Source organism: Odocoileus virginianus, chromosome 1 (genome assembly GCF_023699985.2).
Source record: "Odocoileus virginianus isolate 20LAN1187 ecotype Illinois chromosome 1, Ovbor_1.2, whole genome shotgun sequence".
Classification (NCBI taxonomy): Eukaryota; Metazoa; Chordata; class Mammalia; order Artiodactyla; family Cervidae; genus Odocoileus; species Odocoileus virginianus.
In genome coordinates this window covers 19,950,382-19,973,242 of record NC_069674.1, presented here as the reverse complement: position 1 = coordinate 19,973,242, position 22,861 = coordinate 19,950,382, and the positions used below count along the sequence as shown (strand labels likewise).

The 22,861-nt window shown below is 49.4% G+C and overlaps 1 protein-coding gene across 1 annotated transcript; it reads right to left on the bottom strand.

Annotated features, from left to right (window-relative positions):
- Positions 1–692: 692 nt before the first annotated feature.
- On the bottom strand, positions 693–17,768 carry AKR1B1 (aldo-keto reductase family 1 member B). The gene is made up of 10 exons (XM_020871938.2): positions 17,628–17,768; positions 8,887–9,054; positions 8,098–8,214; positions 7,042–7,119; positions 6,623–6,745; positions 6,021–6,127; positions 5,627–5,708; positions 5,027–5,110; positions 3,105–3,187; positions 693–1,101 (listed from the first exon to the last, which is right to left on the bottom strand). The coding sequence occupies exons 1-10, from the start codon at positions 17,691–17,693 to the stop codon at positions 1,059–1,061; spliced, it is 951 nt and encodes a 316-aa protein (XP_020727597.1). The 5' UTR covers positions 17,694–17,768; the 3' UTR covers positions 693–1,058.
- Between the last annotated feature and the right edge of the window lie 5,093 nt (positions 17,769–22,861).

Here is a 22,861-nt window from a genome sequence, read left to right as displayed (position 1 = left end):
GAGTCGGCTCTCCTGAAAGCTTTCTTTCATTTCTATCCCTGGAAGATATAGTGAGAAGGTAGGCATCTACCTGCCATCAAGAGGGCCCTCATAAGAGCTCAGCCACGCTGGCACCCTGATTTCTGACTTCAGACCTCTAGAACCATGAGAAATACATTTCTGTTAAACCACCCAGTCTCTGGTTTTTGTTATAGTGGCCCCAGCTACCAATTATTGCTGCTTTTCTTCCCACTGCCCCAGACAATGAACTTCTTGAGAGCAGTCGCTCGTGAGTGGTGCTGTTTAGTAACCACAGGACTATTGGCCTTCACAAGGAGGAGGAAAAAACCAAGTAAATCTGTGAAATTACAAATGGGTTCACGTCCTGGTTCACGTTCTCAGCTTGGCTGCACAAGGGTCACCCAGGGGTCCTGCAAACTCCTGATGTCCTGGCTACACCTGGACCAATTAGGTAAGTTTCCAGGGATGAGGTCCAGCATGCTAGCATTCAAAGCCCCCGGGGTGTCTGATGTGCAGTCAGGAGGGGATCCAGCCCCTAAAAGCTAAGTGGGTGCGGTACTGAGGTGCTAAGTGTTAAGATGCTAAATCCTTCCTCCTGTTGTGGGGCTAAGTGGCCAGCTGTATGGTATCTTGGGAGGAGGGTCGATGGGCACAGAAGGTGGTGTACGGTTTCAACAAACCAAACCAAAACAGACAGCATCAAACTCATAAGAGCACTTTTTATTTGAGGCAAAGAAAAGTCTAGCTGAAAGGATTACAGTTCCAAGCAATCAAAACCCCACTGTTAGAGGCACTATTCTGATTCTGTAAATTCAATTTAGAAAAGAGTATTTGGGTTGCATGTTCCCCAGTTCCCCAGAATAGAAGGGCAAAGGAAAACTGAAAAGATTTCTACTAATCTACTGATTCTGCTCTTTGGACCCGACACCAAGCTGGCCGAGCCCTCAATGACCCACCACTGAGGGACATGGGCCAAATTACGCTACACATGAGAGAAGTGAGGTGGGAGACGGCAGGTCACCTGGGCAAGGGCAGGGACCTGCAGCTTCAAAACTCCTTCAAAACTCCTCGTGAAAGGGGTAATCCCTGTGCGAGGCACAGCTGTCAGGAGAAAACAGGAACACGTTAGTCTTTCCTGGATGAGATTTCTACCGTAACCAACTTCAAATAGACAGATGATGTCTTGAGTGTTGTACATTAACACATATACATGGAATCTAGAAAAATGGTACAGATGAACCTAGTAGAGAATGGACTTGTGGATACAGCAGAGGAAAGTGAGGGTGGAATGAATGGAGAAAGTAGCATTGACATATATACATATACGATTATGTGTAAAACAAACAGTCAGTGGGAAGTTGCTAAATAACACAGGGAGTCCAGCCTGGGGCTCTGTGATGACCCAGAGGGCTGGAGTTGGGGGAGGGCAGGGAGCCTTGAGGGAAGGGATATATATATATACACAAAATTATGACTGATTCCCCTTGGCGTACAGCAGAAACCAACACAAAATTGTAAAATGATTTTCCACCAATTAAAAAAAAAAAAGACTCACAGATACAGAGAACACATGGAGCAAGAGGCCACTGCCATCTCCAGAGGCCTCCCGGGACCAGTGGGAGCTGAAATGAACAACTAAAGATTTGCTATAGAGGCTGGATGCTGAGCCGGGGGTGGAAAGACACAGGAGTTGTTTGCCAAGGTTCGCAGCCCTATGGCCTGTGTTGGAGGTACATAGTGTTGGAAAGCCTGGCTGGGAAGAGTGTGAAAGGCCCCAGGGTGAACCCTGCTCGGGCCAAATAACTTTCCTAATCCATTACACATCAGTGGTCTGCAGCAGCCGCCCTACCATATGCTGTGTCAGCAGCTGGAAGGGGAAAGGAAACTAAACGAATAATGAGCGGTTCTCAAAGGCCAACAAGGATGGGACTTGGTGACTGATTCACTTCTCTCTTCTCTCTCCTTTGCCCACTAGCTCAAACAAGATTTTAATGTCTAAAGGGTCAGTGACATAACACATACAGGGACCTCAGAGAGGGCCAGTGGTAAACTCTGCCTGTGGCCAGAGCGTGGCAGCCACACGCTCACAGGCAAGGGCTTGCCCCAAGCTCAGGCGAGAGTTGTTAATCAAGAAGCAAACCTGGGAGCACCTGCCGGAGGAGTGGGGGAACCACCAGGGGTGCCAGCTAGGAGCTGGAGAGAGAGCAAGGGCTGGAAGGACAGCTAGCACCCGGGCTGGTTTGAGGGAACGCTCAAACTCTGCTTAGGAGAGTAAGTGCCAGAGGGGACAGAGAAGAAACTGCGAGGTCAGACGATACAGTCACAGAGCAAGTTCTTAGTCTGCATGTAAAATGGGGAGAGTCTTCTTGAAAGCAGGAAATGTGTTTTTTAAACTTTTAAACTTTGCTGAGTTAACACAGTGGTACAAAAAGAAACAAAAAAACCAAACCCTACTTCCTTGTCATCTCCTTCCAAACCACAAATCAGAGGGAACACAAGGAACCAGCTCATGTCTACTGGAGGGGTCCAGGTGGCTCCAGTACCAGAGCCGGGGTGCTGGTGGGCCCCGAGCACAGTCTTCCGACCAAAACCCTCTCACGAGTCCTTATGGATAATAAAGAGTCACGGGGAAATTCTCCCAGGAAGGTGGGGCAGGAGCCACCTGGAATCATCTAGTTTCATATGAGCCACTCAATTTTGAAAAGTAAAAGTCAAAATACCTAGATGGGTGGGACAGGGCAGGAGGGAGGGGATATATATAGACATATAGCTGGTTTACTTCCTTGTACGGCAAAAACTAATGTAATATTATGAAGCACTATAAAAAAAACTAGTTTAAAAAAAAAACAAGAAGCTGTCTGGCCCCTAGGTTACTGCAGGTTAGGCCACCAGTGCACAGGGCGAGGAGAGACTAGGCAGGGCGCCGGGCATTTCCCCCGGGGCTGAGTGCGGCTCGGCTGACATGCTGTAAATGCTCGCTGCAGCCCACGGAGGCCAGGTAACGTGAACAAGCCAGAGCTGCTGCAAGAGCAGGACCTGGGTGGGAAGGCCTCCAGCAGTTAGTCTTTCACCTGCATCCCTCCAGGGGCTCTCCCGGGACTCACCTCACCAAGGCACAGGCCCTCCAGTCCCTGTTGAAGCTGAGCAAGGTGTTCATATCCTCCTTGTCCAGTTCAAAGTCAAAGACCTAAAAAGAAAACAAAATAGAAACCACAACTCCCAAGAAGCTCTGTAAATAGCTATTCAACACAGGTAAGGGCTTCCCTGGCGACTCAGTGGCAAAGAACCTGCCTGCCCATGCAGGAGACTCAGGTTCGATCCCTGGGTTGGGAAGATCCCCTGGAGAAGGAAATGGCAACCCACTCCCAGTATTCTTGTCTGGAGAATCCCATGGACAAAAGAGCCTGGTGGGCTACAGTCCATGGGTCGCAGAACAGTTGGACATGATTTAGCAACTAAAGAGCAAAATCCAACACAGAATATGAAAGCATATGATCAGCTCCAGGCAGGACCACTGGTGAGATACTGTCTGCTGTGCAGAGGGGCAGGAAGGTAGACTAAACTCAGAGAAAGTTTATTACATGGCCACTCAGAACGCACATGTTTTGTCTTGGTATATGAACAATGAAAACAGAACTTTCCCTTCCAGATCCTCCAAGCAAAATGATACTTTTTTTTTTCTATTTAGTTCACTTCAAAACCTCTGCCCAGAGAATTCCCTGGCAGGCCAGTGATTAAGACTCTGTGCTTCCACTGCAGGGGGCGAGGGTTTCATACCTAGTCAGGAAGCCAAGATCCCACATGCTATGTGGCCTAGAAGCTTAAAAACGAGGGAAGGGGACGTATGTATTCCTACGGCTGATGTATGGCAGAGACCAACACAATATTGTAAAGCAAGTATCCTCCGACTGGGCTTCCCTGATGGCTCAGATGGTAAAGAATCTGCTTGCAATGTGGGAGACCCAGGATCAATCCCTTGGTCGGGAAGATCCCCTGGAGAAGGGCATGGCTACCCACTCCAGTATTCTTGCCTGGAAAAAAATCCTATGGACAGAGGAAGGTAGGAGGCTACTCTTCATTGTGTTGCAAAGGGTCAGACATGACTGAGTGACTAACACATCCTCCAATTAAAAGTAAATAGGTTTAAAAAAATAACAAAAGTGGGTCTTTAAAAAAAAAATATTTTTTTTAATGAAAATGTGTCTCTTCCAACACTTTGAAAAAATAAAAGAAGAAACAAAAAAATCCATCTCTAGCAGGGTGTGTGTTTCTCATACTATTTTACCACTTTATCTATCTCCCCCACCCTGCCTGGGCCCCAGGCGGCCAGCAGCTCCTGTTACAGCCACAGCCCCTGGCCAGTGGAACAGGCGTGATCAGTCGCTCTCCCTGGAAACAGAGCCACAGGAACCAGGGTTTGGGTGAAGACCGAGAGCTGCTCGCCTCAGGGGCGCTGGGACCCTCCTGGGGAGCCTGTCTCCTGGCCCGGCCCCTGACACTGGTGCGGGAGGCAGGCAGGTGGGCGGGAGGGGCTGTGAGGTCAGAATGCCTCCTCGGCTCTGGCAGGTGCTCAGAGAACCTGCACGGAACACCTCACTGGAGCCCTGCAAGGTCTCTGCAGGCCACGGAGCTGTCAGCACAGCAGTGTTTCCCGAGTGCTTACAAAGGTACCAAGTGCTGTGTGCATCTTGTTTCATCTTCGTGATAACCCTTGAAATAGGTGACAGTTTTACAGATGGGGAACTGAGTCCTGATGCAAATCCAAGCAGCATCACTCAAGAGCAACATTACTCGGGCAAATGACAAGTCCCTGAGAAGTCCTAGCACAGGTGTGTGCATGTACAACGGGGCCCAGGGCCCGCCCTGGCAGCACTGCCACCCACGAGGAACCAGTGTCCCGCGTCTACGGTGGGCTCCCTGCCCGAGAAGAGATGGCGGGGGGCCCACATATGACCATTCAGAGGCCCGGTGAAAAGCTGGCCCCTCCTCCACCGAGGGGACCCTGGGCCGACCAGCCAGGACTTACCTGGAAGTTCTCAGCAATGCGTTCAGGTGTCACTGACTTGGGGATCACAATCAGGTTCCTCTGCATGGGGAATCGGATCAGCACCTGTGCAAAGAGATGCCAAGCGCATATATCCATCAGAAGCTCTGCACTTTCCACTCGCCCAACCTGACCCCCACCCCAGCCCACACCCCAGAACTTCACAGTGAGGAGACCAGCTCAGGGGTGATGCCTCACGCCCTGTAAGGAGGAGGAGGTGCTCAGGTCCCAACCCCCTGCCCAGCTCTCAGCCTCGTGTCTCTCTGTATGTTACTCCCTGTCTAGGAGCTCACACTAGCCTTTGGGAGCACACAGCTGAGCCTTCTGCGAGCACAGATGGGCTTTCCCAAACAGGGGCGAGTGTGGACCCTCGTGGTAGCCTTCAGAGGTAGCGGGGCAGGTCTGATCATCCCCAGCCCCACGTGGTCTTTCTAAGGCTCTTCTGTGCCCTTGCTACCATGCTTCAGGACCCAAGCTGTACGTCTGGGGAGCGCTGACGGGCTTGGTCCTCCAGGCTAACGGGAACCACCACGAATGCAGGAAGTTCTGGGAACAGTCACGAGAGCCTGGAAACGGCCATACCTGGGCTGTGGTTTTATTGTGCTTGTCCGCAATCGCTTTGATCCTGGGGTCCTCCAGTATGGAAGGGTCCTCGGGCTTGGCCCTGGAGACAGACAGCAAGACGGTCTGCATGAGTGACCACTGTCACCACCGCTCAAGGCAGCCATGACCCTAACCCTAAGGCCCATCGACCTCAGAGGGCAGCCCGCCAGTCTCCTCATGATTCAGAGCTCAGATACAAACTCACAACCCTTTGGAAAAAGAGGAGGCATCCTGCTACTAGAAACGCCGATGAGGAAACCCAACAGGAGGCTCCCGATCACCTCGGAAGCATTCTCCTTGATGCTGTATTTTCCTTTTTTAGCCACTTCTAATCTCCGCCAACTAACAAGAGAACTATCCCATGGAGACTCACCAGGGCCTGTCGGGAGAGCCAAGGGGACTGTAGGCGGTCACCACAATGCCTTTGGAGTTGCAGTACTGGATTAACTTCTCCTGAGTGAGGTACGGGTGGCACTCGATCTGCAGATAAACACGGGAGGGTTGATGCTGACCCTGTGGGCACGGGCCACGTGGGAAGTCTTCCCTGGCTAAGACCCCTCCTTCCAGACAGAAAGTTATGGGCAACCTGCATCCCATCTCCTGGATGGGCAGTGACAACTCTTGCTTCCCAGCTATAGCATTCTTGACATTAAGGATCCTAGTCCTGTTACCATGGCCATGGGCCTCGAGGGTTTTTTCTGGCTTTGGCCATTTATCAACTGTGACAGGTCTGAGGATGTCTATGTCTGCACACAGCTCGTCTCAAGACTCTGAGTCATCAAAAGCCAGGCTCAAAACCCTTTCTCTCCTGCAAGTTTTACTCTCAGATGTGACACTGTCTTTTCTGAGCCATAACTCAGGACTCTGCCAGCGCCCAGGGACCCGCCTCTGGGTGATGTGATTAACAAGGCACTGCTAGCATCTGAGGGTCACACAACAGTCTCCCACGCACACCAGCTTCCCTGCTGACATTACCTGGTTAACCGCCGGCTTGTATTTTAAGCCAGGTTTGTTTAAGATCTTCTCCACTTGGAGATGGTTGAAGTTGGAGACTCCAATAGCTTTCACCAGCCCTTCGTCCACCAGCTCTTCCATGGCCTAGAAACCAAAGAGGGTATGCTTGCTGCTGACATGTGCCCAGAAGCACCTCTTGCACCAGTCAGCTTAACAGGTCATGCCTTTATTATTCAGTGCCAGCAAGTCAGATCTTTCGGAAGACAAGAGGCATCGAGACAAAAGCCAAGATGGCTTTAATGAGGCAGGAAGAGCCACAACAGTGACAGAGTAACAATCACGGGAAAAGAAATGGTGGAGCAGGTCATTCACACCTGGTCCCTTACAAGGAGGCCGGGGAGCCCGCACGAAAGGGGAGGCCAAGCCAGGGGCTGTCTTACCGTCCAGGTATCCACGAAATCTTTTTCACTGGGAATCACGTTGCCATCCTCATCCAATGGGAAGAAGTCTTTCCCAGGCTGCAGTAACAATCAAAAACAATCACAGACCTGCAGAGATCTGCTGGGGCAGATGCACTGTGGAAAGCAAAGTTCTAAAACAATTACTCTAAAGTGCAACAGCTGTTTTCAGATACTAATCAAGGGCAAATCCATGTCATTGGGAAAAAGAAATAGCAGACAGCTCCTGAAGCCTCCAGACCCCTTTTCTATCAGGCGGGTGGGCACTGACCATCGTGTGGAGATGGAGAATTCTCGGTCAGTGAGATGAAGCCTGCCGTGGACGGGGGTGTGTGGATGAGGGGAGACCCAAGCCTACAAAACCACCACCTCGCTGAGCCTCGCCAGCTTATTGTGAAAAAAAAAAAAAACAAAGGATGCAAGTCAGGCCCGGATACACCACAGTGCAATAAAATAAGAGCTTCAGGGTAATACCCGCATGTTTTCACACTGGCTGATGAAGCAGAAAACTGAGCCTGTGGCTAGAATGGAGGTTAAGGATGGAATAACTATAGAGTTCTTGTGTGTCGAGAGGAAGGCTGTTGAGGTTTATCAAGCTTCCGCAGGATGTCATGTATATGGAATACAGGATAAACGCATGCCTTAAGTGCAGGGTGCGTGCATGTATATGTGCGTGCGTGTGTGTACGTGAAGGTGCCTGAGGTGGTGGGGAGCCGTGGTAGCTGATGACGCCACCTTATGGGAAGGAGTGTCAGCTCAGCCTTTGTTCAGTCGCAAAGGTTGAAGTTTACCCAATTATCAAATAACAAAGAGTGGTGCTCCTCCAACTCTGAAACGTGCACGTGAGCCACCCTTGGCTTGGGTCAGAGGGCTGGGTGGAGCCCTAGGCAGACTTCTAACAAGCTCCAAGGCGAGGACACTGCTGCTGGTCTAGGGACCGCACCTTGAGTGCAGTGGCAGGGCCACACACAGAGGTCTACCTGCTTGTGACCTGCTCACAGCAGAGGGTGATGCCACTGGTGACCTCTGAGCCCCTACCTTGAAGCCCGTGGGCCAGTGGATGAGGTAGAGGTCCAGGTAGTCCAGCTTCAGGTCGCTGAGCGTCTTCTGGCAGGCACCTTTCACCAGGTCCTTGTCGTGATACGTGCACCACAGCTGAAGCCGGGGAGGGAACACGTCTTAGCCCGCAGGCCAGCAGCCAGATGGCTCGGGGACAGGGGACTTGCTTTCTGCACCCCACAACCCACCCACTTCACCATGACGCTGTCAACGGTGGGGACAGAGATTCCACTGCACACGTGAATCCTAACTTCCCAAAGGAAGGGAGGATAATCAGGTCAAGGAACCCTTTCAGGAGGACCAAACTGAAGGCATAAAATGGAATGGGCAGGTTGGCAAGCCAGCCCCATGCCCTGAACATAGTTCTCAGGGCCTATTTTCCCACCAGGCTGGTCTTTGTGGGGCCAGCCTCACCCTCCCACCCGGTATATCTTGGGAACCATCAAGAGAGCTCAGTCTACAGAGGGGAACCAAGTCCTGTTATCAGAGGTAACCCTCTGGAAAGGGGGTGCCAACCCATAGCCTTGGCCTCATCAGCAAGGGCTCTAGCCCGTGGGTCCCAGTGGAATGACCATCCAACAGACAGGCACACATGGCCTTCGGTGTGGCCTTGAGTCACACATTTGCCCAGGAAGAACCGCCTGCTGGGTGATAACCCTAGCTGTGTTCAAAGACCCCAGGGTGCGGTCTTGGCCCCCTAAACAGATGCTGCCCTGGATGAACATGGACGAGAACCCTCCCTTCAGGCTCCCCTGCAGGACGGGGTACCTTGCTGACGATGAAGAGGTCCTCACGCTTCACCACCTTCTCCTGCAGCTTTGCCTGGAGGGCCAAACCCACCTCATTCTCATTCTGGTACACGTGGGCACAGTCAATGTGACGGTACCCAAGGTCAATCGCCACCTTCACAGCCTCCGTCACTTTGCCTGGAGGGGACTGAAAGAAACAGGAAATGGAAGGAATGGGGATAAGACCAAAAATTAAGCAAAACACAGTCTGCACACAAGCCAGGAGGAAGGGAACCCAGGCTCCTCAGTGGCTCCTGTTCCTTCAAGGCCAGTAAAGCCAGGCCACCCAAGGTGAGATGCCACGGTGCTTCACTTTGGGAAAATCTGACCACTCTCTACTAGCAGCACAGATCACCTTAACTAGATGAGCCAAAGCACCTAGCTTCCGTGTTTGTTCAGCATCTGTTGATTTACAAATCACTGTATAAACAATTCACTGTGGTGTTGGAAAAGACTCTTTGAGAGTCCCTTGGACTGCAAGGAGATCCAACCAGTCCATCCTAAAGGAGATCAGTCCTGGGTGTTCATTGGAAGGACCGATGCTAAAGTTGAAGCTCCAACACTTTGGCCACCTGATAAGAAGAACTGACTCACTGGAAAAGATCCTGATGCTGATAAAGATTGGAGGAGGAGAAGGGGACGACAGAGGATGAAATGGCTGGATGGCATCACCGACTTGATGGACATGAGTTTAAGCAACTCTGTGAGTTGGTGATGGACAGGAAAGCCTGGCGTGCTGCAGTCCATGGGTCGCAGAGTCAGACACGACTGAGCAACTGAACTGAGCAAAAAAGCCCACACTATCTCAATCTGTTAGGTTCCTAAGACAATGAGGGATATCACTGCTTTCAAACAACTCAAAATACTTCAAAACCGCTGTTAAATAGTCACCCCAATTCCTGTTTGGTTCTCAAGTTCTGTCAGTGAACACCTATGACTTGTTTTCTCCTTCCACAGGTAGATTCTGGTATTGGTCATAACTTGTTTTTGTGCAGTTTGGGGAGTATCAAAGTCAAAAACACGGCTGCTGCAGGTTCAAAGGCCTGTGCTCAAATCTCACTGTGTAGGAATCTGCTTTAAGAGGTGGAGGTGGGAAGTGGCCGCTCAGAGGCATTCAGCGGACAGAAGGGAGTTGAGACAGGAGTGGGAAATGGGAGCCGTGGAAGACCACCATGCGGTTTGTGGTCAGAGCTGCATAAAGACTGAGCGCTGGCCCTGCTTGGACGATGTGTGCATCTGGGTGAGCAGGAAGGCAGAGCATCACCCCTCCATCCAGCGCCCAGCCTGACTGCGCACACACCCATCTCCGCAACACTCCTGCTTGGACCAGAGAGGTGGAAAACAAACACATGTGCAGCGGACTGTTGGGTGAATAGGGCACATTCCTCCAGGGAGCTGGGGTAGAAAAGAATGAGCAGGGGAACTCCCCGGGGGCCATGAGCAGCTGCAGACATCTGCTGTTTTGATATCAGCTGTCGCGAACAGAGGAAGGCAGAGGAGCGCAGGACCGAGCCGTGAGCTCGCCCAGCTCGCTCGCCACCCCAGAGGGAGCAGGAGGGGGCAGACGGGCAATGCTGACTTCGGGTGTGGCATCAGACATCTTCAGATGACCTGGCCATCTCCTAGGTCCCCGGAGGACCCAAGCTGTACCTGTGGTCTTCCCCACCCTTCACGGTGAAACAAACAGGGCTGGGAACCTCAGCATGGCCAGAAATACCACAGTGTCCCTGGGGCCCCCTGGGCACTGCTGTCGCTGATCAGAGCAGGGCACACCCCTTCCCAGGAGAAAGCCAGGTGGTATACGGAGACCCAGGTCAGGGACTCCAGCACGCCATCAACTTTCTTCAGGCTTGAAGGTACCCTGGCTGGACTTTCTCTGCGGGGCCCTGTTCTGTGCCGGCCTAGCGGCTCACCGCCCCCAACTCCAGGCAGAGGGCAGGCACCTTTCCGAGGCCCAGCCACGCACTGCATGTGCCACAGAGACTGGTCCAGGGCCCGAGACACGACCCCAGGCAGGCCCACGGGATTCCATCTTTGGACTTCGGCTGGCACTCCCAGGACAAGGTTTCATTCTGCTGGCGTCTCTGTGTGGGGAACACATGTGCCAGGAGGTGCTAGACGGAAGCGGGGTTTGAGGAGCAGATGAAGAGTGGACGAGAGACAGCTCCTGGCCACATCCTTCACAGCCCTGGCTCTGGTACTCCTGACATCCTCTAAGTCAGTGACTCCCCACCCCCAACACATTTTCTTTCCTGCTTAAGATTAAATTGGTTATTTGGTTCCTTGGGACCAAAAGAGTGCCGAATAGGATAATCAAGGCTGCTGAACAATGGACCCAAAACTCTGGGGAAAAAAAAAGTTCTTGTGATGCTTTTGTAGAGGAGCCAAGGACAGAAATGACCTACAAGAGGTCACCAAGAAGCTGTGGCTCCCCGACCCTTGCCCGGACAGAGAAGACTGATTAGTTGGAAAGCATGTGCTAAGAAGCCGAGTCCAAACTGCTTTCATAGGACAACGAGGAGCAGAAGCAGGGACTGTTGGGCACTTAGAAATTAAATACATACAAGCTGTGGCAACCCATAAGAGGACTCCAGTGAATGGATACTACATGCTGGCTTCCCCCTTTTGGAGACATCTTTGCAGTGGTGGTGGGGGGAGGGCTGCCTGGGGCCACCAGCCCTGTGTGCAGTGGGGACAACAGCTCTCACCTGGGCTGGGCGGGCCAGGGCCAGCCTGGGGACAGGCATGCGGTCAGTAGAAGGCTTGTGCCAGGGCAGGTCCTGTCACAACTGGAACCTGACCCGCGTGGTGTGCAGCGCTCAATGGCTCGGAGAGAAAGTAACAACAGCTCCCACTTATTATGGATCAGTCTTCACTAGTTTTAAGTGTATCACTGAATTGCATCTCCACCACAACCCTGGGTATCCGTGATCTCTGTGGATTAGGGAATGAAGGTGCGGAGTTTACGAAACTGGCCTATGATGGAGCAGTGAGAAAGAGATGCCGGGATTCGAACCCTGGCACCAGGACCTGAGGGCCAGCCTTGGCTCAGAGATCTGTCCTTGGAGGAAGGGACACACTGGTCAGGGAGAGGACCAGTCACCCGGGCTTGGAAAACCATCCTCTGGGATGAAAATGTACTGGAATCCACAAACTACGTTCCATACTAATTACCCAGAACCCTCCCCAGGAGGAGACTAAACCAACTTTCCTCATCACTAATGAAGCAGCCACTTAGAGATCTGATTAAAAAAAAAAAAAGGCTCAATAAACTTGGGAATGCCAACACACGATTACACCGTCTCCTCACCCCCTGGCCACACTGAAAACTGCAAACACAAGGCAGGGCTCCAGACTGAGACTTTGAAAAGAGGATAATCACGAAAATATGTTTCTATACATCTAACAGGAAATCCACAGAAAACCAGCAGAGGAAACACCCAAGTTATAAATAACCAAATTATACAAATCACATAGGTGAAATCATGTTTGAAACTCACTCCTGCCACTAATCTGCCCTGTGACTTGGGCACAGCTGCCCATGCCCATCCTCTCAGAACTTAAGAGCTCTGAGCTTGAGCAGCAACTGGACAACGTTCTAACTGATGGTACCAAGTGACGTCGCTGACACGTCTCTACCCCTGAGAGCCCCCCATCAGTTCCACAAACTGGGCCTATTTCCTTTTCACGTAACACTTCAGGCCAGGCAGTCCCAACTCGAATAATTACTATCCATGTCTCTCTCTCTCCTCTCCTTTTAAAACCCAATCATCTTCCGCTCTGCTTGGAGCTCCTGCTGCTGCTAAGTCGCTTCTGTCGTGTCCGACTCTGTGCGACCCCATAGATGGCAGCCCACCAGGCTTCCCCATCCCTGGGATATTCCAGGCAAGAACACTGGAGATGGTTACCATTTCCTTCTCCAATGCATGAAAGTGAAAAGTGAAAGTGAAGTCGCTCGACCCCATGGACTGCAGCCTACCAGGCTCCTCCGTCCATGGGATTTTTCAGGCAAGAGTACTGGAGTGGGGTGCCAGTGCCTTCTCCTTGTGCTGCTAGGTACCTTAATATCCCTCCCTCTATTCCCTCTGCAAGCCAGAAGCAAGCAAACAAACAAACAACAAAAATACTACAGCTCCAAACGTGAAGAAGGGAATGGCAATCCATTCCAATATTCTTGCCTGGAGAATTCCATGGACAAAGGAACCTGGGAGGCTACAAAGTCCATGGGGTCGCAGAGTCAGACACAACTTAGCAACACACAGCTCCAAACAACAAAGGTTATAAAACAGTGTCATTGGTTAAAAAAAAAACAACAAACAACAGTATTTCAGAGATTGAATCCTTTGTAGTTTTAACATGCAGATGTCTGGAAAGAGAAGACTGTTCTTTCTGACTTTTTAAAAATATTTTCTTCAGTTAGCAGGTATCACTTTTGGAATGAAGAAGGGGACAGGAATAAAGGAAACTTCCCTTTGAGGGGAAAAAAACCGGGGTAAGAAGTTTAACAGTGCGCCAATAATAAACTTGGAGCAAAATAGGTAACCATAACTTTTGATGTAAACTTTCATTGATAAATGAAACAGGGCATCAACTTCTAAGGCTCTGAAATGTAACACGTCAGAGAAAAGTTGTCACTGAAAAGCACTGTTTAACCTCTTCTGATTAAACCAGCTTTACTTCAGAGAAGTTCAACCTATATTAAAAAAAGAAATTAACCTTATTTTTTAATTATCGGTTTTGTTTAAAATACTAGTGATGTCCTGATATAATTTTCTGCTTCTCATTGTATATAAAGCATTTCAACTCCATGTATGCTAAGCAGACATTTGTGACCTAATTTCTCAAAATGTATTCCAACTTCCAGTTAATTTATTTAGAATCTTCTGGAAGAGAAATTGGCAAACTTCTTCTGTTAAGTGGCCAGTCAGAAAATATTTCAGGCCTTCTGGGCCAGTCTCGTCACACCTGCTCAACTTGGCTGCTGCAAAAACAATATGTAAAGGAGTGAAATGTGTTCTAATAAAACTTTGCTTATAAAAATGGGCTGTGGTTTACTAACCCCTGGAGTTGCTGGAAAAGCACACAAAGAAATGGGCATTAGGCAACAGTCCCAGTCTTGATTTGTCCTATTTACAAGTAACATTCTTGTTTGCAATTCATCACCTTAATAACCAAAACGTGAGACTTCCTCGAGAGTCAGTGGTTAAGACTCTGCCCTTCCAATAAAGGGGCATTGGTTCGATCCCTGGTCAGGGAACTAAGATCCCGCATGTCATGTGATACAGCCCAAAAGCAGACAAATAGAAACCCTCCCAAAACAAAACAACAAAAAGGTATCCTGATATTGAACGTAAAGATACTCTGGAGACTAAAAGGGTTTATACCCTGCTCCAATTTAATCAATGGACAATAAGGTCTGGGGAAACCTGAGCAAGCTGGGCCAGCTTGCCTGCCCTGTGCTTAGACACAATGCCCGTATCCGACGGTTTTGTACCAAGACGACTTCAAATCTGCCACTCATAAGACTCCAATAGAATAAGCATCTGGGAGAATCCAGAGAATGACAACAATGTCCAGTCCTTCACCTCAACAGGGGCGCTTTTATTGCTTGGTGCAGATAAGCCAACCTCATTTGGCTCATGTTCAATTATGTCCAAATCTACAGTTTAATAATGTAAACCACAATTTCATATGATAAAGAGCAGACTGCCGAAGAAGGATCTTTTTTGTTGCCTTATCACATGAAAACAGTCCACTGTGGCTATGTTTTTCCACCAAAGCTCACAACTAGGTTTGGCCACAAACACAAACCAACAAGAAAACTGAGATTAACTTTCACTCCGTGTGAATCCAGCTGTCCTAAATTATACCACTGTCTCCACTTGGTTGCAATGCGGGTGGCCCAGGGCTGGCCCTGCGAAGGCTGGACTTATTTAAGTATCTTTGCTCTTGAAGAGCTGCAGGTGGAGGCCTGCAGGGAGATGAAGCAGGTGAACAGAAAGACAAGCTACTGGTTTAGCTCCGACTCTTCTAGCCCGGGATCCCAGGCCATCAAGAGCTTGGCCTGAGTTCTTTCTCAGCATTTTCTCCTAAAGGAAGTGTTCTCAACCTCAAAGAGGCAAAAACCGGTTTGTTTGAGGCAAAAACAAAAGCACTTAGCTTATAAAATGTTCTGTGGCCTGTCAAAGGGTCACAGGACACACACAGATGTACCATCTATCTGTGATGTTGAATTTTCATTGGGTGGGGACATTTAGGGGGAAATGTCTCAAAGGCTCATGGGTGCGGGCAGAAGACAATGGAAAAGCAGCAGAGAAAATAGTCCTCCATTCCTAGGCTTGGAGTATGTAGGTGAATTACAACGGCCATTTACCATCAAGTTTTCAGCTAGTTCCAAACATTTATCAGCAACAGGACACTGGTCAGCATCAGAAGTAATCTGTTTTAGCCGCTTCCTGGGAACACAATGCCCGTGGCTTATTTACTGTCCACTGGGGAAGGCGAGCCTGCCAAGGGGAAATGGCCTCTAAGCCACATGGGCTTGGAGATCAAGATGTTCTCCCAGTGGGCTGAAACCTTCACCTCCAAGGAGAGAAGGGGGAGTCTGAGGACCTTCAAAGTAACTGACTGGAGACTCCCAGAGCCCTGCCAAGGATCCGAAGGATACAATACAGCCACCGTGATATGGAAGACCCATGGGAACCAGGAACTGCCCCCACTCTCAGGGCCTCCCCCAGTTCTCACAAAGATAAGCAAATGGTATTTAAGTCACCCCATTTTCGTCCAGCATCTGTGAGAATATATATTTTACACATACAGGGGAAAGGTATCAAACACTATTCATATACTTTTCCTTATAAAGAAGGAAATCTACTCCAAGCCCATACTTAAACCATTTATTTCCCTGTCACCTCCTCTATCATGCCTCTAACACGGTTCCAAACAACTTCAACTCCTCACCCACTCTCCCAAATCTGAAATTATCTTACTTCTTTGTATTAATTCGACATGTTATCCTTAGGATCATTTACCAGGCTCTGTGAACAGTTCCATAAACAGTTTGTGACCAAGTCAGATGCTACCCTTACACTCAACGAACTTACTGAATGATCTAAACGTACAGATTTATAGAGCTATCTCAACTAAATATACAGCTTTGGGGGTAGGTTTTAAGAGCTCAAGCAAATGATTTAAAGCTGTAGTTTTAAATCTACTTTTACTCCTTATTTACCCCCAGAGTACTGATTTTGAAACAATGGACCTTAAGTCCCAATTTTTGAAACCGCAAACTTATAAGGCTCAGTGAGGTGGTGGTTTTGTTCCAGTGACACATGTATGTCTGTGTGCTGCCTCAGAAATTGTAATTTGCCACTGCCAAGAAAAGTGTCTGTTCACATCCATTCCAAGAGAATAACCTGCGACAGACAGAATTTAACTTGGTACAATGGTCATAATTATTACACCCTTAGAGCCATCACTGGCCTTTTGGAAGGAAACACAAGGCACAGATGGAAATCCGATTCCTTTGTCCGGGAAACACTTTTCGTGAGAGGCAACTCCACGACAGTGAATGTTTACAGGATTCCAGCTGCTGATTTTAGGGTAGAGATAAATACCATCCTGTCTCTTTCAGACCGTTTCAAGGTGCCCTTAATCTCCTACCGTCTTTTCTTTCCTTGTCAGTGTGCAAACGGCCAATGCCCAGTCCTACATTTAAAGTTCCTGGAAAACCCGAGTCATAGCCGTGGAACGTAATGTACAAAATACCCCAAGCTAACTTACAAGCGGTTTAAAAATTGGGGGTTTTGCTTCGGCTCCCGTAACATCACTCACTGCTCCCCAACTGTCAAATACTCAAGACTACCATTTTTACTCCTAACCTTTCCCTGGGGACGCTGTGAAAAGGTTCCAGCGGTGCCGAGGTTTCCGGAGGCAGTTTTAACTACGGGTGTCAGCCCGCAGTTTTGCATGGGTGGGAACCTCCACTCAACCACCCGCACCCCCGTAGATTCCTTCGTCCAGCACAGGACACTCCGAGGGGGACGCCGGCCTCCGGGAGTTCAGCGACCCGCGCGTTTCGGGACAGTGTAAATAGGAAGGTCCTGGGCACACTCGTGCCGCCTAATTCAATTACCTGCAGACTCCAGGCTTACCTTGGGATGCTTGTTCCTGAGGGAGCAAAGCCGGAAACGGTTAAGGACCAACTACTTCGAAGAAAGGCAAAAGATGCGGAAGCCCGCAGGTGCGGTTAGGCGAGGGACGCCGGCGCCCCACGCCCCTTTTTGCTCCATCTCCGGGAACGCCCCTCCCCGACCTCCATCCACCGAGCCACAGGGACGGAGACTCGGGAAAATTTCCCTTCGATCGGCGCCCCCTAGTTGTCTTTCCAGCTGAGATCGGATTCCAGCGGATTGCATGCACGAGGAGTTATGGGGTCGGCCACCCGCGAGCCATTCTCAAGCACCCCTTCCCTACCCCACCCCACCCCACCGTAAGTGCCCCAGTCCGAGACCGAGGCGAGCGCCCCGCCCGCCTCAGCGCTCGGGCTCCCGAACCGCAGGTCCAGATCCTGCCGGGACCCGACCAGCCCGAGCATGGCTCCATCGAGGCCCGGCGTCCGCCGCGGGGGCCGCTGCTCAGGGTCACTCTCGGTCCCTTACCCGTCCCAGGCCGCGCCGAGCACTTAAGCGAGCCCCGGAGCACGCTCGCCAGGGCACCTACCTTCCAGGTGCCCAGCCCCAAGATGGGCATCTTGGCGCCGGTGTAGAGCACGATGTGGTTGGCCATGACTGCTCGAGCTCCGCTGACCCGGACCTGAGAACGGTGCCGAGGCGGCTCCGCGCGGTTCTTTAAATAGCCGGTGAGGCAGGCCGAAGGGGCGGGTATGATGGGCGTCTGGCTCGGCAAGCGCGGCTTCTGATTGGCCGCCCCGACAATCAGATGCCGCGCGTCTGTTAGCCCGGGGGGCTCTGCGAGGAAGCGCCTCCTACTAGGTCCTAGCGGCACCGGATTCCTTTTAAGCGGGCAGTTTACCCACACCCCCCCCCCCCCCCCCCCACGCGGCGCCCCGAGCACCGCCAGCAGCTGTGACACGTGGAAACGCGAATGCTTAGCAAAAGTAACAGAATTCCCATAAATAATAGCCCGGGAAGGAATTTTGGTTTTTTTTTTTTTTTTTTTTTTTTGAGAGCGCTGAAGGATAAGTTTATTGTTCAAGCCCAGTAGCATGTTTTTTGGGGAATTTGACCAAAGCCAGGACTTTAATTTGTAGGAACACACTGATGAGATGGTTGGATGGCATCACCGACTCAACGGACATGAGTTTGAGTAAACTCCAGGAGTTGGTGGTGGACTAGGAGGCCTGGCGTGCTGCAGTCCAAGGGGTCGCCAAGAGTCGGACGTGGCTGAGCGACTGAACTGAACTGACTACTACTGCTGGAGTTTAGCGCCCTTTGCTTACTAAGGTGCACGCCAGAGAAACGGTTTGCAATCTTGTTGCGGAACATTAGCTTGAGATTTGGGTTTATCTAGGAGAAGGCAATGGCAACCCACTCCAGAACTCTTGCCTGGAAAATCCCATGGACAGAGGAGCTTGGTAGGCTGCAGTCCATGGGGTCGCCAAGAGTCGGACACGACTGAGCGACCTCACTTTCACTTTTCACTTTTCATGCATTCCAGAAGGAAATGGCAGCCCACTCCAGTGTTCTTGCCTGGAGAATCCCAGGGACGGGGGAGCCTGGTGGGCTGCCGTCTATGGGGTCGCACAGAGTCGGACAGGACTGCAGTGACTTAGCAGCAGCAGCCTGTATGTAGCCTCCTAGGGCTATCTTCACACTCCGCCCTAGATGTGAGCTGTTTGTGCAATCTGAAGGTGATTCAGCAACCTTTTCTCCTAAAGCCAGCCTCTCTTGAGGTTAGGAATCCTTGATGAGCTTAATCCAAAACACGCAGAGGACATTGAGTCTTTAGAAAGTAAGACTCTACGGAAGCAGCACATTTCATACACAGTAATTTAGCAAAGTTCTCTAGATGATTAAGACAGAAACCCACAAAAGAAAAGTTAACTTTAATATTGTAGCTTCAAGTATGCCAAATTAGGAGGAGTTAGATGAATTGGGCTTCCCAGGTGGCGCTAGTGCAATGGCACCCCACTCCAGTGCTCTTGCCTGGAAAATCCCGTGGACGGAGGAGCCTGGTAGGCTGCAGTCCATGGGGTCGCTAAGAGTCGGACACGACTGAGTGACTTCACTTTCACGCATTGGAGAAGGAAGTGGCAACCCACTCCAGTGTTCTTGCCTGGAGAATCCCAGGGACGGGGGAGCCCGGTGGGCTGCCGTCTATGGGGTCACACAGAGGTAAAGAACTTGCCTGCAATGCAGGAGACAAAAAAGATGTGGATTCAGTCCCTGGGTGGGGAAGAACCCCTGGAGGAGGTCATGGGAACCCACTCGCGTGTTCTTGTCTGGAGAATCCCATGGACAAAGGAGCCTAGTAGGCTATAGTCCATAGGGTCGCAAAGAGCTGGACATGACTGAAGGGACTTGGCAGCAGCTGCTGGCAGCAGGTAATGAGTCAATCAGTCCTAATTGGCAGTCCTAACACATTCTTTCCCAAGATAACCAAAGGAAAGCTGCTGAAAGAGCTTTGTGGACCATTTTGGTTTCTTTTAACAACCCCTTTCCATGATACTGTACTCTACCTCAAACTTGCTCTTTCTGCTCTATCTCCCTTTAATATTTCCTATAATTATGTGAGATCGGGAACTACATTTGCCTGGGGATGACTCAGAACCCAGACCTCTCTAAATTCCATTCTGGTGATTTTCCTTTCAGTGCCTTCTAAAAAGTGCCCTCCCCCCAGGAGAAAATTTGTACAAAACAGACTAGGCCAGAGATTTTTCCATTTGACTTTTATAAAAACTGTTGTGGGTAGGCAAATTCTGATACTATTTGCCCCCTAATAATAGCAATTTAATTTGAGCCCTACAGCTAGGAACCTGGTTTGTGGTAAAATAGCAGTAGTCATACCACTCTTCATGCATAAATCTCTGTTGGCATAGAGGTTGCTATCCTAAGGGCTAGTCTCATAGAGAAATTATACACCTTGAGTGAGCAGGTTGGTATACACAGAAGGGTCATCTGTTAGGGACATAGATTCAATATGAATGACTTGTTGTTGTTTCTTTGATGAGTGAGTTTAACAGTTGACTGCGTGAAGGCATAACAGGCTAAAAATGGAGTATTCTGACTGGGCTAGCAAATGTAAAAAGTCAGACCTGTGGATCTTCTATAGCAATACCAGTACTATGGTGGGGACATACTGTTGTTATAGTCACTTTACTGATCTGTTACCTCTGTAATCTTTGTAAAATGCTCTTGTGCACATATCAAAATTATGCTTTAAAAAAACCGTCAATGAAATTCTTCTGAGTAACCTTCTAGCAATCCCTAGCAAGAGCAATAAGAACCTTAAAGGACTCTAAACCAATTATCCTGTCATGAGAACCAGTAATCTCATTCTGAGGGAATAATTTAGAAGGAAAACACACATACATGCACACAGACACCTTACTATAGGTATAGAGCTGGGACTGGGCAAGTGAGGTACTTAGGTGAAAAATTGCAGCCTGAATGTGGATACTTCCTTAAATTTTATACCCTTGGCATTTCACTTGAATCACCCTAGTCCACACACACACACACACACACACACACACACACACACACACGCACACACACACACACACATGTATGTTTGAAAAACAATTCTATACACATAATGGAAAACTATAAATGTCCAACAATAGCAGGAGACACGGTGAAGCCGTTAAGGGAAGACAGGGCCTTTCCTGGTAGCTCAGTGGTAAAGAATCCACCTCGCAATGCAAGCGACCCTGGTTCAGTCCCCGGTCGGGGAAGATCCCACATGCCTCGGAGCAGTTAAGACCTAAGCCCCTGTGTGTGCCACAACTCCTGAGCCTGTGCCCTGGAGTTGGGCTGCCACAAGTGATGAGCCTGAGAGCCGCAACCACGGAAGCCCACACGCCCAGAGCCTGTGCCCCGCAGCAAGAGAAGCCACTGTGATGAGAAGCCCGCGCGCGGCAACCAAGAGTAGCCCAGCTGTCTGCAACTAGAGAAACCCACATGCAGCGACGAAGACCCGCCACTGCCAAACAATAAAATGAATAAAACTTTTTAAAAAAACGAATGAAGACAATCTAGACATAGAGAAAAATATGCACAAAATAACCCTAAGGTTACCACAGAAAACAAAGTCATAGATAGGACATGGTTTCAAACATGAAAAAAACAACATGTGACATATGGATAAAGTTAGGAAGAAGCCAAAAGTAAGGGTAATACTGTTTGTCAGATTATTTAATTAATAAACATGGGGTTTTTTTGCAATTAAAAGACAGTTTCCTATTAACTGTCCAATTCCTGTAGGATAAAACTTAAACTCTTTAGCTTGGCATTCAGGGTCCTGTGAAATCTGGTATAACTCTGTAAATATATGAGAAACGACCAAATTGTACGCTTAAAATGGTGGATTTATGGTGTGTGCATTGTATCTATGTAAAGCTGTGGTGAAGGGAGGCAGTAGGCTCTAGTCACACAACCCCTCAAGGACCCAGGCTGGAGGTTCCACCGCCCTGGTTCACAGATTGCCCCAACCCAAGGCTTCAGGGTTTGCCTCAGGAGAGTCAAAGAGCACTGAAGAATCACAAATGAGTGATGAATTGTTTAGGCCTGGAAGTGGCACACGTCACTTCCACCTACAATCTTGGCCAGACCTAGTTGCAAGGTCCTGCCTGTCTTCACTGAGATGAGCAAGTGTCATCTTGTGTGCAGAGGAGAACAGAATACAGTAGAATATAGTGATCAACAAAGTGTATTCCACAAGGACAAATAGCTATTGAGCCCAAATTATGTCTCAGACACTGCTTCAGTCACTTTGTGAGTGCATACGTGTGTGCTAAGTCGCTTCAGTTGTGTCTGACTCTTTGTGACCCTATGAACTGCAGCCCGCCAGACTCCTCTGTCCATGGGATTCACCAGGCAAAGGTACTAAAGTGGGTTGCCATGCCCTCCCCCAGGGGATCTTCCTGTCCCAGGGGTCATACATTATATGCAGGTGCTGCAGCTGACAGGAGTAATATAATAGCTAATTTCTGTGCCTGGCACTATTCTACAAACATTGTATGCATTAAATCATTTAATCTTCACAACTACTCTTTGCAGTGGGTAGTATTAGTCATTGATTTTACACGTGAGGAAACTGAGGCACAGAGAAGGGGAAAAAATATTGCTAAGCTCTCGTAGCAAGTTGAGAGCTTCCCAGGTGGCGCTTGTGGTAAAGAATCTGCCTGCCAATGCAGGAGACACAAGAGACGATGAGGGTTTGATCCCTGGGTCCAGAAGATCCCCTGGAGGAGGATATGGCAACCTATTCCAATATTCCTGCCTGAAAATTCCCATGGACAGAGGAACCTGGAGGGCTTCAGTCCACGGACTCACAAAGAGTCTGGCATGACTAAGCACGAACGTGTAACAAGTGGCATGGTCAAGATTTAAAGCCAAGGAGTTTGACTATAGCGCCTGAACTCTTCACTGATACACGGGTGGCTTTCAAGTCATTTTACTGTGACTCACAGTAAGGAATAGATTACATTTGTTGACTGAAAAAATATGCACAACCTAAAAGTTGAGAATTATGTTTTATTTGGCAGACTTCCTAAGGATTTAAGCCTGAGAGTCAGCCTCTTAGATTGCCCTGAGGGAGTGCTCCTAAGGGAGAAGCTAGCATACTTAGGAGTTTTTGCAACAAAGATCAGATAGAGGGATCAGCAAAAGATTACTGTTAATTAAAGGAAACCAGGTATCTCAAGTTAAGGAATTTAGCGATTTTCTTTGTATGGGAAGATGCAAGAGTCCGGCTCATTGAAATCATTCCTT

What these genes read in the sequence shown, in the direction of transcription:
- AKR1B1 (XM_020871938.2), bottom strand. Translation starts at nt 17,693, where the DNA reads ATGGCCAACCACATCGTGCTCTACACCGGCGCCAAGATGCCCATCTTG. An exon ending in ACTGGCCCACGGGCTTCAAG is followed by an intron (nt 7,120 to 8,097) that starts GTAGGGGCTCAG and finishes TTGTTACTGCAG; the next exon opens with CCTGGGAAAGACTTCTTCCC. An exon ending in GGCTCTCCCGACAGGCCCTG is followed by an intron (nt 5,709 to 6,020) that starts GTGAGTCTCCAT and finishes GTCTGTCTCCAG; the next exon opens with GGCCAAGCCCGAGGACCCTT.